At 39.4% G+C, this 17,083-nt stretch overlaps 2 protein-coding genes across 2 annotated transcripts; both read right to left on the bottom strand.

Moving 5' to 3' along the window:
• Positions 1-416: 416 nt before the first annotated feature.
• On the bottom strand, positions 417-1,357 carry LOC106795913 (uncharacterized). The gene is made up of 2 exons (XM_014766853.1): positions 638-1,357; positions 417-506 (listed from the first exon to the last, which is right to left on the bottom strand). The coding sequence occupies exons 1-2, from the start codon at positions 1,355-1,357 to the stop codon at positions 417-419; spliced, it is 810 nt and encodes a 269-aa protein (XP_014622339.1).
• An 8,256-nt stretch (positions 1,358-9,613) lies between these two features.
• LOC100814220 (uncharacterized) lies at positions 9,614-16,951 on the bottom strand. Its single transcript, XM_006596826.4, has 2 exons — positions 13,443-16,951; positions 9,614-13,159 (listed from the first exon to the last, which is right to left on the bottom strand). Exons 1-2 carry the CDS (start codon positions 16,949-16,951, stop codon positions 9,694-9,696), a joined length of 6,975 nt encoding a protein of 2,324 aa, XP_006596889.2. The 3' UTR covers positions 9,614-9,693.
• Positions 16,952-17,083: the final 132 nt, after the last annotated feature.

Below are 17,083 nucleotides of genomic sequence, written 5' to 3'. Positions count from 1 at the left end.
AGCTGATGAAAAGTCCTGAAACCCTACAGAAGTGCTGAAGCTTGGCAAACATAGTTGACACAGAAGGGATATCTCCTCTAGATAGAAGCATAATATCATCTGCAAAAGCCAAATGAGATAGCTGAATACTTGCACAGTTGGGATGAAATTTAAAATTGGCATCATCCTTAAGGCTGCTCATATCTCTGGAAAAGTACTCCAAACAAAGCACAAACAGATAAGGGGAGAGAGGATCCCCTTGTCTAAGACCCCGCTGCCCTTTGAAGTGACCATAAATGGATCCATTGACTGCCACACTAAAGGAAGTGGAAGAAACACATTCCATGATCCAAGTACAGAACTGGGCTGGGAAGCCAATGGACTTAAGCATCCAATCTAAGAATTCCCAGGAAATGGAATCATAAGCTTTATGCAAGTCAATTTTCAGGAGGCATCTCGGAGAGGATCTTTTCCGGGCATATTTGCGCAAAATCTCTTGAACTAGGAAGATGTTGTCCATCATCTTTCTGTTTTTAATGAAAGCAGTTTGAGTTTCCCCAATAATAGTCTCAAGCACTGGGGCTATGCGGTTGGCCAGAATTTTAGATACAATCTTTTATAACAAATTACAGCAAGATATGGGTCTAAAATGGTTAACCTGGGAGGCCTGATCATGCTTAGGAATAAGCACAATAATAGCATGGTTGAGTTGCTTTAGAATTTTTCCAGTTGTAAAGAATTCATTAACCGCTGCAAAGATATCATCACCAATGATATTCCAAGCCTTCTTGAAGAATAAAACATTGAAACCATCTGGCCCAGGAGCTTTATTATTATCCATCACAGAAATAACGTTCCAAACCTCTTGCTTAGAAGTAGGACAAAGTAAGGCCGCAAAGCAATCGGTGGGAACCTTAGGACCCCTGTTGCAGATCGAAATGGATGGAGTTTGGGTTAGCTCATGAGCACTAAACAAATTCCTAAAGTGATTCACAAAAGCAAGGGCAATTTCATCTTGGGAGGAAGTGTTATGCCCATCCTCTAGCCTTATGGCAGCAATAAACCGACTGTGTCTGTTGCACTTAATTAAAGCATGAAAGAATTTGGAGCATTTATCAGCCTGCAGGAGATATTTGTTTTTGATGAGCTGAGCAAATTTCATAGACTCCGCTTTTCTAAGCATAATGGTCTGCCCTCTAGTGCGGTTTGCCAGAGTAAGAAGGGAAGGATCCTGAGGATTTTGCTTTAGAGAATTAAGCACACTGTTATATTCAGCCTCAGCTAGCTCTACTCGGTTGGAGATGTTGCTAAACTCCTGCTTAAAAAGATTCTTCAAGGGAGCTTTAAGAGCTTTCAATTTCTTACAGACCTTGAACATGCTACAGTCATGAATATTTTGCTTTCAGACATCTGCAACAATTCTTAAGAAATTTGGATGATCCACAATAGCATTGTTGAATTTAAATGGAGAATTACCTCTAGGCACTACCAACTCAGTGGTGACAACTAGAGGAGTATGGTCTGAGATAGAAATAAACTCCATAACTTCACAAACAGAATTTCCAAAGGAATTGAACCAGGTCTGGTTACATAAAGCTCTGTCCAGTTTGCTCCACACCCTGCCATTAGTCCACGTGTACAAGGGGCCATGAGTGTTGATGCTCCCCAACCCCAGGTCAGAATAGCAATCAACAAAATCTTGCAACTCATAAGCATTGGGCTCAGCTCCATTGAAACGGTCGGTGGGAGACAGAATGGAGTTGAAGTCACCAATGAGGAGCCAGGGGCAATTCATATTAGCATTGATACTATTCAGATTTATCCAAAGAGATCTTCTTGCCATAATGGAGTGAATACCATAGATGAATGAAATCTGAAGGCGCTTGGCAGTGGTTTTACAATCAATAGCACAATGAATCAATTGGGCATTTGACTCCAAAACAGAAAGATGAATCTTATCCTGCTTCCAGAGGATAAGAATTCTGTCAGCATTATGAGAAGCGAAGTTATGGGTGAAGTGCCAGTCACTAAACTTTCTTCTCATGATTTCCTCAACTGAAGCCTCATTCAACTTTGTTTCCAACACAGCCATGACGTTAATTTCCTTGCAGCGAAGGAAGTTCTGCATCGCATGATGCTTCAGAGGCAAATTAAAGCCTCTGATGTTCCAAGAGGCAATGATCATGGATTCGGACGGGAGGAAGCCTCCTCGACCCTAGTTACAGTTTTATGATTTCTTCCTCTTTGGACATCAGCTTGCATATCCTCAATACGGGTTGTCTTTATGAGTGACACTTTTTTACCTTTTTTCTGGTGTTTTGTTTTCACCTGAACAAACCCCTCTTCTATAGGATCATCCAACTCAGTGTTCCCTGTTTCTTTGAGGTCAGAAGAATTCTAAAGGACAGGAACATGATTTAATGATACATATCAAGAGGCGGAAAGTCACGCAAATCTACGGACAAAACATATAATAATTTCAAACATAAGTTGCAATTTATGCGCATGATTCAAAAGTTGCAATTTATGTGGTGCTCTACTCTCCAGCAATGGTACCTTTAACGACATATATGCAGCTAAAAAATAGCCACAGAAAGAATCACACTCACATAAACACTTTAGAAATTAAAACATTGTTTCTAAATATAATTATTATTTTAAAACTTTTAATTTTACATTAATTTAATTGATATTTTTTCCCTTTAATTTAGTTATGATTAACACCTCATTGATATATAAATACTTTTTTACTCAAACTTACTATCTCAATTATATAAATGTTATAGTTAAATATTTTCCTCAGTTGTATTTTGCATTAAATTTTAAATTCATAATTTTTATCCAAAAAAAATGTAATTAGGAGAGAAAATTTCATTAAAAATCACAACTAAAAAATGCAATTTAGTGACCGAATATATCCAGTCGCTATTAAGGACCGAAATAGCAACCGAAAAGTTTGTGTCTAATTGCGACCAAAATAAATCATGGTGGCTAACTTGCATCAGCACCGAATTAGAGACTGAAATGAAGGTCATTGAATCATTCGGTCGTTATTTTGTTGCTATATATTATAAATACCAAAGAACTGTAACGACCGAAATGGACTTATGATGACTGAAAATGATAGTGACTGAAATCATTTTGGTCACTATATGACTAAATATTGTTTTGAGATTAGCGATCGAGTGTGTTTTTTTCTAAAAAGATTAAAAAAACTAAAATTTTAATTTATTATAAGTCATAATAAATATATAATATACTTAAATACATTTTATACTTGAAAAGTATTGAAATTAATATATTAGCAATATTTTAAAATTAACAAACCAATATTTACAATATTTTATAAAGGCTTAACTATGTTTTTTAATTATTCCTAATAAATATTCGATTTTACATTTTTTTTCTAATAAATTTTTGTTTCCTGATGAGTATCTAATAAAACAATAATTTTATTTTTGGTCCTTGACACTTATTTTTAACACCTAATAAATTAACAAATTTTGTATTTGCTCCATGATAAAAATATTTCTCATTTGTTATTAATACAGACTAAAACAAAATATTAAGGATAAAAAAATAAAATTTTTATTTTATTAGGGGCTCAACACAAAGCAAAAATTTATTAGGGAACAAACAAAAAAATTTGGCATTTATTAGGGATCAAAAACATATTTAAGTCTTTTATAAATCATGATAAATATATAATTTTTTTAATTATACTATGATAATATTTAGTAAAATTCACAAACAAATATTTACACTATTTGATTAAGATAAATAAATTATGCTTATCACTAGTCTTTTAATTTGTGTTTTATACAAAATAATTGTTTATTTTATATAAGTATTTAAAAAATATAATAAATAAATACCCTTTATATTAGGATAATATTTTGTAATCAGATTTTGTAAAATTAAGTATTTAAAAATATAAGACATAAGTTCAACACTAATGATTGATTAAGGTTCAATATGATATAAGTAGAATTTATGCATTGATGAATATCCAATTTGACGTTAGTACAACATGTGCACTAAGTATGACCTAATAAACGTTGACTATATTAGAAAGTTGACCAATATTTTTTTTAAAAAATAAGAAATTTAAAAATATTTGAAGAAGGACTAGAATTATGATTCTTGTAGGACAAAACACACTCTTTTACTATTACAATAAAGTGTTCATTTATATATTTGGTAAAAAAAATATAATATTAATATAAGTTTTATGTGAAAATAATTCAAAATTCAAATTTTATACTTTTTTAATTTATTATATTTTTATAATCTTATATATTATCTTTTAAAATATAATATATAAGATTAAATTATATTTTCACATAAATTGGATGGTAAAGATGCATATTAAATAAAATGAAAGTATTTTCAATTTTTTAAAATATTTATGTATGTGATTTATTGAAAATATTTTATTATCTATATTACAATAAATAACATGAATATCTTAATATAGATAAATAAATGTTGTTACTAAATCACAAGCATTATTTTAAACGATAAATATAATATATAATATATAATATAAAAACAAAACTTATGTAAATATACATATTCCAATTTATGTGTGTCGCGGTGATTTTTGGATATCAAGCTATTGATTAGCATTGACTCGCAATTTTAAGATCACCACCGATCTTTTATTTTTCCGAAGAAAAGGGAGAAAGCTCGAAAAACCCTATTTTTAAGAGATCAAAGGTCCGGGGGTTGGTTACGCAAAGGGAAGGTACTAGCACCCTAAACGTCTATAGTACTCTATAGGAACCTCTTGCTTATTTTTATCTTTATGCTAAATTGATTATTTGTTTGGAAATAAATGCTCAAGTGTGAAAAGATTAAAGAGATGGGTTCAAAAGAAAGGAGAAGGAAAAAGTTTTTGTTTATTTTTATTGATTTGGAAAGACAGAGTCTTTTGCCTACATACCCGAATGGGATCAAAATCATGTAGTTCGGGGTAGAAAGTCGAGTTGTTGGTTTTGATTGATTTTAAAGTTCGAAAAAGAAGAGTTTAGGCAAGATAAGAGGCCGAAAAGGCATAGAAGAAATAAAAGAAGTGAGTTCGATTGATTTTAAATTGGAAAAAAAAGTTTTGATTGATTAAGGATTGATTAAAGATTTGATTAAGAAAGAAAGAATAAAAATTGACCCCCCTTTTTTTTGAAATTTTGATTATGGAAAGTTTTTGGGTTTTGATCTTTTCTTTTTGATCTTTAGTTATGCAAAGATAAGTCTAAACGCGCCGGATCCCTTAAGATGACGTTGGATCAAGTGAGGGTCCCTTTCCTCGGATACGGTTCAAATTACATGATCGTCCTCGGCAGAAAACATAAAAATAAATGTGAGTGTCGGTGCAGATTCTCATTTTTTATTTACATTGGACCTAGATACATTCTAATTGGCAACAAAATAAATGACAAGAAATAATAAACTAAAAGCTGCAAATTCATTAAAGCAAATATGCTAAAAAGAAAATAAAAATGCATGAAATGCAAAAAAACAATAAATAAATATGGTGCATAAAATAAATAAAAAAAAATGCAAGACATAAAATAAGTATGATGCTGAAAATAAAATAAAACAAAAATAAAAATGCAATACAGAAAATAAATATGATGCTAAAAAAGAATGCGAGACATAAAAATAAAATAAAAATGCAAGGCAAAAATAAATAGGGTACATAAAATAAAGAAAATAAAAGTGCAAGACAAGAATAAATATGGGGCTGGAAAATAAAATGCAAGACAAACAATTAAACATGGTGCTGGAAAATAAATAAAGAAAATAAAAAATGCGAGGCATAAAATTAAATATGATGCATAAAATAAAAAATGCAAGACATAAAATAAATAAGTATGGTGCGTAAAAAAAAAAAAAAAAAAAAAAAAAAAAGAAAAAGGGGTGCAGTAAGGAAGAGGGGAGGTGAGAGTAGGAATCAGAAAAAGAAGAAGAAGAGAAAAAAGAAACTGGGCCATAGAGGAGCCCAACGGGCCAGAGGGGAGAACCGGACCGGTTTAGTTCAAGGGAAAAAACCAAACCGGTCCAGCCTCTATATAAGGGCTAGGGGGCCGGTTTTTTTCATTTTCAGAAGTTTTTTCTCTCTCTTCTCTTTTCTCTCTTCCCTTTTTCTCTCTTCTCTTTCCTCCTTTCCGAGGTTCTCTGCGGCCAAGAACACCCCCCGACGCGGCGGCCGCTGGCGGCGCCACCGTGCCGGAGTAGCTCAAGTCCCCCCCCTCTTTTTTTACCTCTCGAACCCTCTTCACTCGCTCGTTATGAATCTGAGGTTCGTTTTCGAAAAACTCGACGCGGCAAGCCTAGATCTAAACTCAAAACGGACAGGATCCTACCCTTTTGCTTCGTGTTTGGCTGGGCTGGAATGGCTTTGGGCTGGTGACTGGTGAGTTAGGGCCGTGTAGCGTATGGTTCTGGATTCGTATTATTTTGGTTTATGCCGGTTCGGTTTCCGTGGTCTGTGCGATGATTGGGGTACGAATCGTGTGATTTGTGGTTTGAATGTGTTTCGGATTTTGATTCTGTTGGTTTTTGTGGTTGATTTGTACGGTGGTGGGTGGTGGCCTGAGGGAGGCTGCGTTGGTGGTTTGTGGTGGCTTGGTGGTGTTGGGTGTTTGACGCAGTGCTTGTGGTTGGTGGTGTTGGGTGGCGGATCTGATGTAGGCTTGGCCGATGGTGGTGGTTCACGGAGGAGGAGGGTGTTGCTGAGTGGTGGCTAGTGGTGGCTTGGCTGTTCCGGCATTCTGACTGTTCGTATTCACCTCTGACGCGCACAGTAATTAATGCAGCATTTAAAGGGCAGAATTAGGGTGAAAAACGAGGCGCCCCTCTGGGCCTGGACCAAAAAAACCGAAAAGAAAAAAGAAAAAAAAAAAAAAGAAAAGGAAAAAAAACAAAATATAAAACAGCAAAATAAAAATAAAATAAAATAAAATAAAAGTAAAATAAAAAAAACGAAAAGAAGATACTAATAAAGATATTAATAAAAAACGGAAATAATAAAAACACTTAATAAAAGGAAAAAAAAGAAGAAAATAATAACTAAGAATAATAATAATAATAATAAAAAAAGATAAATAAATAAATAAAAAAAGGGTCGTCTTCAAAACAAAAATGAGGTATTTTAAAATACCTCCCTGCCGAAATTTCATCTGAAATGATGGAAATTTCCGGCTTAAAAGACGAGAAAAAAGAAATAAAAATGGGTCAAAAATGGGGTATGACAGATGCCCCTATTTAAGTCTCTTCGTTACGGAGATTTAAAAGTGAAACTTTTAAAGCGACGGGTCGAAGAGATTTAAATACAGAGTACACCATTTTTGACCAATTTCAACTACAAAATGCTATGAATGCACTGTTATGCATGAGATGCTGTGCATGATCTGTTATGCATGTAATGTTGCGAATGCTTGCGATGCAAGTATGAATGCAAGACGAGGAAAATGGCTCGACTGGGAACAACAAAACCAAATGGTACCCGATTTTGTCAAAGATACGGGGTCCGACTGGGGATCACATGATTTTACTGGGGATAAATGTCAGCTGTTCGGGTTGACGACGAACTGCCACTGACGACAAAGGGACAAAGATAAATGTCAGATGTTCGGGTTATTGCCGAACTAGCCAACTGACCAGAACTGAAGATAAATGTCAACTGTTCGGGTTATTGCCGAACTAGCCAATCTGACAAAAAAACAAAGATAAATATCAACTGTCCGGGTTATTGCCGAACTAGCCAACTGATAAGGAACAAAGATAAATGTCAACTGTTCAGGTTATTGCCGAACTAGTCAACTGATAAGAAACAAAGATAAATGTCAACTGTTCGGGTTATTGCCGAACTAATCAACTGACAAGAAACAAAGATAAATGTCAACTGTTCAGGTTATTGCCGAACTAATCAACTGATAAGGAACAAAGATAAATGTCAACTGTTCAGGTTATTGCCGAACTAGTCAACTGACAAGAAACAAAGATAAATGTCAACTGTTCGGGTTATTGCCGAACTAGTCAACTGACAAGAAACAAAGATAAATGTCAACTGTTCGGGTTATTGCCGAACTAATCAACTGACAAGAAACAAAGATAAATGTCAACTGTTCGGGTTATTGCCGAACTAGTCAACTGACAAGAAACAAAGATAAATGTCAACTGTTCAGGTTATTGCCGAACTAGTCAACTGACAAGAAACAAAGATAAATGTCAACTGTTCAGGTTATTGCCGAACTAGTCAACTGACAAGAAACAAAGATAAATGTCAACTGTTCAGGTTATTGCCGAACTAGTCAACTGACAAGAAACAAAGATAAATGTCAACTGTTCGGGTTATTGCCGAACTAGTCAACTGACAAGAAACAAAGATAAATGTCAACTGTTCGGGTTATTGCCGAACTAGTCAACTGACAAGAAACAAAGATAAATGTCAACTGTTCAGGTTATTGCCGAACTAGTCAACTGATGACATGAAACAGAGGCAAATGATGCACAAGCTGTTCATTAAAGAAATTGCCACTTGGCGGAGAGAGGGTGACACCTTTGGATCAGACCCACTGGGGATGACACTTGGGGGCAATAGAGGGTTACAAATTATTCATGATTGATTGAAATGAAAGGATAATTGAAGCAAGACTCATGATGGTTAATGCAGCCATGTACGCATGATATTGTCTTTATTGTATATGCATGAATGTGTATATGTATGAATGCCTGGATGACGACACGACTTGTATGACTGTATGGAGGATCGACTTGGATGATTGTATGAATGATAAATTGGATGGAACAAGATTGGACAGGTAAGATTGAAAGTGACCCGACGTCGCATCACAAACACTCGGCAATCTTCAATGGGGATGATGCCACTAGGGTATATCAAAATAGTGACGGGGTAAAACCCGGCGTATGCAGCAACTGATGGGGAATAAACATTTCTTGGGGAGAACGTACCAATCCAAAAAACATGGTAGGAGAGCTGGTGCTTTTGTGGTCATGCTTATTATTTTTTTTTTTTCTATTTTTTTTTTTTTTTTTTTGAAAAAAAAGCAATTGACCACGTGCAACCTGTAAGGTTTATCCATTCTCAGGGTAGCTGTTGACGCACCCTTCACCTATTCACGAGTTCAAAGAAAAAGTGTTTTGCTGTTTGTGCTTCTAAAAAAAAAAGACACGAAAGAAAATTTATGATTTTGAGAAATATTTTGTTTCAAATGCTATCATAAAAAAGGAAAGGTTTTATAAGCTGAATAAATGAGAATTCCAAATGAAAGGCAACAGGCTCAAATTTATTTGAAAGAGTGGTGACCTGCCAATGGCATGGCTCCACTGATCTTACAAAGTTTGGAAAATGGTAAATATAAATCGAAGGTTCATTGAACACAATAACCGTTGTTCCCTCTGACAACCTTGAATTCCACTGTTTGGATGCTTCAGATTCAGGGTCTCCTTGACATTCCATTGTGCCCCAAATGAACGAAGATCTTCTCGATGCAGTTACTTTGTCTTTTGATCCTTAAATTTTGCATAGATCGCCCTTTCGGGTTTTCGACCTATCAGGCTAATTATTTTCTGTTTGATGTCTCTAATTTTTGCCTGGGTCGCCCTTTCGGGTTTTCGACCCACCGAGACGCTCATTTTTGCCTAAGCCGCCCTTTCGGGTTTTCGACTTACCGAGCTGTTCTTTTATTTTTAGACAAAGTATTTCTTGACTGCATCCGCATTCACGGGACGAGGGAGCTCATCCCCATCCATAGTCGTAAGAGTCAGTGCACCACCAGAGAAAGCTCTCTTGACGACATATGGGCCTTCGTAATTAGGCGTCCACTTGCCCCTAGAATCGGGTTGGAAAGATAAAACCTTCTTGAGCACAAGATCTCCTTCTTGAAACACACGAGGACGAACCTTCTTGTCGAAAGCTTGCTTCATCCTCTGTTGATAAAGTTGTCCGTGGCACAAGGCCTTCATGCGTTTTTCTTCAATTAGATTCAACTGATCATATCTGCTTTGGCACCACTCAGCTTCTGATAACTGGGCCTCCATTAGAACTCTCATTGATGGAATCTCAACCTCCACAGGGAGTACTGCTTCCATACCATACACCAAAGAGAAGGGGGTTGCCCCTGTGGAGGTACGCACTGAAGTGCGATACCCATGCAAAGCATACGGTAACATCTCGTGCCAGTCTTTGTATGTGACCACCATCTTCTGCATTATCTTCTTGATATTCTTGTTTGCAGCTTCAACTGCGCCATTCATCTGAGGTCTGTAAGGAGAAGAATTGTGATGCTCAATCTTGAACTCTTCACACAAATCTTTCATCATCTTGTTGTTCAAGTTCGTTCCATTATCTGTAATGATTCTGTTGGGCACACCATAACGGCAGATGATCTGATTCTTGATAAAGCGGATCACAACTTGCTTAGTCACATTTGCATAAGATGCTGCTTCAACCCACTTGGTGAAGTAATCAATAGCCACTAGAATGAAACGATGCCCGTTTGAAGCTTTCGGTTCGATTCTACCAATCATATCGATGCCCCACATAGAGAAGGGCCACGGAGAAGAAAGAACATTAAGTGTAGTTGGTGGTACATGAATTCTGTCAGCATAAATCTGGCATTTGTGGCACTTCCTGGCATGCTTGCAACAATCGGTTTCCATCGACATCCAGTAGTAACCTGCTCTCAACAACTTCGTAGTCATTGCATGTCCATTGGAGTGAGTTCCAAAGGAGCCTTCATGTACCTCATGCATCAAAAGTTCTGCTTCTTGCTTATCTACACACCTGAGTAGTACCATGTCAAAGTTTCTTTTGTACAAAACATCCCCATTTAGGAAGAAATTACCAGACAATCTTCTCAAAGTTCTCCTGTCTTTGTTGGATGCTCTAGGTGGATATTCCTGACTTTGGAGGAAACACTTGATATCATGGAACCAGGGCTTATCATCAACAACCTCTTCGACTGCAAACGCGTGAGCGGGCCTCTCGAGGCGCTGAATTCTGATTGTTGGCAAATTGTTCCGGTGACTCACTTCGTACATGGAGGATAAAGTTGCTAACGCATCTGCCATCTGGTTCTCATCACGAGGGATGTGGTGAAGCTCCACTTTGTTGAAGAAGGTTAGCAAACGCCTTGCATAATCTTTGTATGGAATCAAGCCGGGGTGGCGAGTTTCCCATTCTCCTTTGATTTGGTTGATTACGAGAGCTGAATCCCCGTAAATGTCAAGGTTCTTGATTCTCAAGTCGATGGCTTTTTCAATGCCCAGGACACATGCTTCATATTCTGCCATATTGTTGGTGCAATCGAACTGTAACCTTGCAGCGAAAGGGAGATGATTACCTTCAGGAGTGATAATAACTGCGCCAATTCCATTGCCAAAGACATTCACGGCTCCATCAAAAATCAAACCCCATCTGGACTCGGGATCTGGACCTTCTCCAAGTAATGGTTCATCACAATCCTTCATCTTCAAGTACATAATCTCTTCATCCGGAAAGTCAAACTTGATGGGTTGATAGTCCTCAATTGGTTGGTGAGCCAAATGATCAGCAAGAACACTCCCCTTAATTGCCTTCTGGGTGCGGTATTCGATATCATACTCGGATAACAACATCTGCCAACGAGCAATTCTTCCTGTCAGAGCGGGCTTCTCAAAGATATACTTGATCGGGTCCATCTTGGATATTAGCCAGGTGGTGTGGTTAATCATGTAGTGACGAAGACGCTTAGCAGCCCAGGCTAGTGCACAACAAGTTTTCTCAAGTAGGGAGTACCTGGACTCACAATCTGTAAACTTCTTGCTCAAGTAGTAGATGGCATGCTCTTTCCTTCCGGTCTCATCCTGTTGTCCGAGTACACAGCCCATAGAATCTTCTAACACAGTCAAGTACATAATCAAAGGCCTTCCTTCAACTGGAGGTATAAGAATTGGAGGTTCTAGCAGATAATTCTTGATACTATCAAAAGCCTTTTGACAATCTTCGGTCCAAATAACCCCTTGATCTTTTCGAAGCAACTTGAATATAGGTCCGCACGTGGCTGTCATGTGCGAGATGAAACGAGAAATGTAATTTAGACGTCCAAGAAAACCTCTCACTTGTTTCTCTGTTTGTGGAACCGGCATTTCTCTAATGGCCTTGACCTTGTCAGGATCTACTTCAATACCTTTCTGACTGACAATGAAACCCAAGAGTTTTCCAGATCTAACACCAAAGGTACATTTGTTGGGATTCAGTCGAAGTTGGTACTTTCTCAGCCGTCGAAACATCTTCAGCAAGTACTCGACATGTTCTTCTTCAGTGCCTGACTTGACAATCATATCATCCACGTACACTTCTATCTCTTTGTGCATCATGTCATGAAAGAGAGTGGTCATGCCTCTTTGGTAAGTGGCACCTGCATTTATCAACCCAAAAGGCATTACCCTGTAACAAAAGGTGCCCCAAGGCGTGATGAAAGATGTCTTTTCTCTGTCTTCAACTGCCATCTTGATCTGATTGTACCCAGAGAAACCGTCCATGAAGGAGAAGACCTTGGACTTTGCAGCGCTGTCAACCAATACATCGATGTGAGGTAGAGGAAAGTCATCTTTTGGACTAGCCTTGTTCAAATCTCGGTAGTCAACGCACATCCTGACCTTGCCGTCCCTCTTTGGAACAGGCACTATGTTGGCTAACCATTGAGGATACTCTGATGTGACAAGAAAACCTGCATCGATCTGCTTCTGTACTTCCTCTTTGATCTTGAGAGCCATGTCAGGGCGAGTTCTTCTCAGTTTCTGTTTGACCGGTGGGCATTCGGGCTTCAAAGGCAAACGGTGCTCCACAATACGGGGATCCAAGCCGGGCATATCCTGGTACGACCATGCGAACACATCGACATATTCTTTGAGCAATTCAATCACCCTTCGTTTGACAGTTACCTCAAGCGATGCCCCAATCTTGACTTCCTTCTTATCTTCCTCGGTTCCCAAGTTAATCACCTCTACTACCTCCTCATGAGGCCGAATGGTTTTCTTTTCATATTCCAATAACCGAGCAAGTTCCTCCGGGATTTCATCATCCTCCTCCTCTTCAGCCTCGTAGACAGGAGATTCGAAGTTGGGAGAGAGTGCAGGGTTATTATGTTCAACGGGCTCATAAATGCCTAGTCTGCATATGATTGATGATTGACTTTAGAAAAATGAGTGTACAATGCAGACTTTTTTTAATTAATTGAAATCAGAAAACAAAAATAAAATATTTTTGGGTTTTTTGTGTTACCATTTTCCAGCAAGAGCAATAAGTATAGATATTGGGATAAACCATATTTTCCATTAATAAGAGTAGTGTTTGAAACAAAACAGCCCTACATGATTGCGCTTTCGTCCTGGGCAAGACGAAAGGATCTTTTTTTTTGAAAAACAAACAAACAGAGAAAACAAAGGCACATTACTTTGATGCATGAACTACTGAAGGGACGTCAACCGCGTCCCAGTTGCGGACAAGTTTTCCAGGTGTGACAAATGCAAGTACTCTCTCTTCAGGAACGTCTTCCAAGACAGCATTGGCTTCTGGCGAGTTGTTGATGAACCCGGCGCTACAAAAGGTGCTAGTAATGGAGCTTGATCCAACACTGTTCGTTGCGGATCCTGCAGAGGAAGCAAATCCCAGTCCTTCACGGTTTTTACTCTCTATCAACTGCACAACTTTTCCCCATCCTACACCTGTTCCCTCCTGCACCACTTTCTGTGCGCTCTTCCAAGTAGCAAAAGACACTTCATTCTTCTCTGGCTTTTTACCCTCTACAGTCAGTCCTTGGAAAGAGGTTCCTTCTGTTTCATCAGCACCAATAAAGGAAAAAGCTGACAAATGACTAACCAACAAGGCTTCCTCTCCACTCACAGTGATCAATCTCCCATTTCTGACAAACTTCAGCTTTTGATGCAAGGTGGATGTCACGGCCCCCGCTTCATGGATCCACGGCCTACCCAAAAGGCAACTGTATGCGGCTTGGATATCCATCACCTGGAATGTAATTTGGAAAACAAACGGCCCAATTGTAATGGGCAAATCAACCTCCCCGATAACAGACTTTCTTGATCCATCAAACGCTTTGACAACCACCCCGCTTCTTCTCATGGGGGGCCCCTGGTAGGAAAGTTGATCTAATGTGGATTTGGCCATTACATTCAATGAGGAACCAGTGTCCACAAGTACATTCGACAGAGCATCAGACTTGCAGTTCACCGATATATGTAACGCCAGATTGTGATTCCTCCCCTCCTCAGGAAGTTCTTCATCACTAAAACTTAAATTATTGCAGGCAGTAATGTTTCCTACTATACTGTCCAATTGATTAACAGTCACGTCCCTCTCCACAAAAGCTTGGTCCAACACCTTCATTAGAGCCTCACGGTGTGCCTCTGAGTTCAATAGCAGAGACAAAATGGATATCTTAGAGGGAGTTTGCAGCAGCTGGTCTACTACTTTATACTCACTCTTCTGGATCAGTTTCAGAATTTCGTCATGATCAGAATTCTTACTAGTCCCATTGGGTTGGCCTACTTCCTTCCTTGTACAGGGGCCGTTCGCTGTCACCTGTTTAACTGCCGGATCATTCACTTTCTTTGCAAACAATGTGGGGATAACACGTCCATTCCTCAGAACTTTACCGTCACTAGCAATGTTGTCCACAGAAATCGCAGGAGTTAGAGAGGGCAAAGGCACCTCCTGTCCACCTTCCAACATCGTGGCACTATACTTGTAAGGGACCGCTTTTAGAGAGGCATACGGCATAGGTCCTGGCAAGCTAATCACCAGTGGAGTAGTAGTTGATTCCCCACTGTTATAGCTTATTTCCAATCGCTGAAACTCGGGGGTAATGACGCACACCTCTTTGTCCTTCCTCGTGATGATAAGTTCTCTGCTGTCTATCAGCCCTTGTACGTCCTCTTGTACCTTCGGGCATCCTTTTACATTCACAGGACATATTTCACACGCTGCATGATCATGGTCAAACAGAGCTGCCTCGCACATCTTGATATGTATTGGGACCAGGGGAGTTCGAACGTGTTGGACGTTCAGGATGACACCGTCTTCATCACAATCTTGTATCATGTTGACAGCAGGCCCATGGTTCGGCAGAGGGTTCGCCTGAACATTGGGATTCTGATCTTTGAAGGATAGCAAGTTGGCCCGGACTAGTTTTTGCACTTCATTCTTCAGGACATAGCAGTTTTCAACGTCATGACCTGGGGCCCCTTGGTGGAAAGCGCAGGTTAAATCATGACGAAACCAGGGAGGTAAAACATCTGGTGTACGAGGGGGTGTTCTGACATGGACAAGGTTTTTGGCGAGCAGGGCGGGGAGTAAGTCAGCATATTTCATCGGGATTGGATCAAAGGTTGTTTTCTGGCGGTTTTGTGAGTGATATGGTTGTTGGGGGGTCTGCGGGCGATTTTGTTGTTTTTGAGGGTATTGTGGCTGATGGTATTGCTGTGGAGGGTATTGTTGTGGAGGGTATTGTTGTGGAGGGTATTGTTGTGGAGGGTATGGTTGTGGAGGGTATTGTTGTGGAGGGTAAGGGTAATGTGGCCTTTGTTGGTGATATGATGGGTTTGGGATAGTGGATGCGACATTCGCAACCTGACGATATGGGGTGAAATTCTGCTGAGGTTTACCATGAGCTATCATTCCCACCTCTTGATCTTTCTTCTTCGCAAAGTGGCCTCCAAACTTCTTGGCATTTCTTGCGGCAGGGGCACTTTCCCCAGTCAAACGTCCCTCTCGGACACCTTCCTCTAATCGCACCCCCATGTTGACCATTTCGGTGAAGTCCGTTGGTGCACTTGCAACCATTTTCTCGTAATAAAACTGGCTCAGGGTCTTCAGAAATATTTTGGTCATTTCCCTTTCTTCCAACGGCGGGACAATCTGGGCAGCCACTTCCCTCCAACGCTGGGCATACTCCTTGAACGTTTCCTTCTCTTTTTGTGTCATCGCACGGAGCTGATCACGATCTGGGGCCATGTCCAGATTGTACTTATACTGCCGGATGAACGCTTCACCCAGGTCATTGAAAGTACGAACGCTCGCACTGTCCAAATTCATATACCACTTCAGAGCGGCCCCAGTCAGGCTGTCCTGAAAGAAATGAATAAGCAGCTTATGATTGTCAGTATACATGGACATTTTCCGCGCGTACATCACCAAGTGACTGCGGGGACAAGAGTTCCCTTTATACTTCTCGAAGTCTGGCACCTTGAACTTGTGAGGGATAGTAACATTTGGGACCAAGCATAATTCACAGGCGTCCTTTCCGAACAGATCTCTTCCTCGGAGGGCTTCGACTTCCCTTTGCATACCATCAAATCTTTCTTGGAGTTCTTCCATCTTGTCGAAAGCTACAACATTTTCAGCTTGGAAAATTGGTTCGACCTCTTGTTGAATAGTGTGAATCAGTGGAGCTGAATAAGTCATTGCAGCTTGAGGGAAAGAGGTACTGGGTTGCGGAACCGGTGCTGACTGCTGAGCAAAAGGAGGTGGAACTTCAGATACAGCGGGCTGGGGGCTTCCACAGACTGGAGGTGGCATTCCCCATGTACAACCTGGAGGCAAAAAGAGGGGTGGAGAAGTCACCGTAGATAGCGGGGTTGTGCTCACCAAAGGCTGCTCTACAGCAGCGGCGGCAGCTTGAGAGTTCTGGGCTGACAGGAGTGCACTCATCATGGTCGTCAACCTATCCATTCCCTCTCGTAAAGTGGCAACCTCCTCCCTGAGACTCTGATTTTCTTGTTCAACTATATCCATCCTCTTCCGATTGGCCCTGGTGTTGTAAATGCGAGTTGGTTTGTGGAGAATTCGCCGGGCCACTTTCCTTGGGCGGCGGCTGATTGACTTCCCCCCCCTTTTGAAGTAGTGAACATAGTGTGAGACTCGATTTAGGAACCATGAATGCAACATGATGCATGCTTATGCTTATGCAAAAAGAAAGGGAATAAATTATTATCGAAGAACTTGTTAGAGAAATTGTAAACATCATAAACTGAAACACTTCACTTAAGCATTGAAATATTACAAAGAATTTTTTTTTTT

Source organism: Glycine max, chromosome 14 (assembly GCF_000004515.6).
Source record: "Glycine max cultivar Williams 82 chromosome 14, Glycine_max_v4.0, whole genome shotgun sequence".
NCBI lineage: Eukaryota > Viridiplantae > Streptophyta > Magnoliopsida > Fabales > Fabaceae > Glycine > Glycine max.
This window is presented reverse-complemented; position numbering and strand designations above follow the sequence as displayed.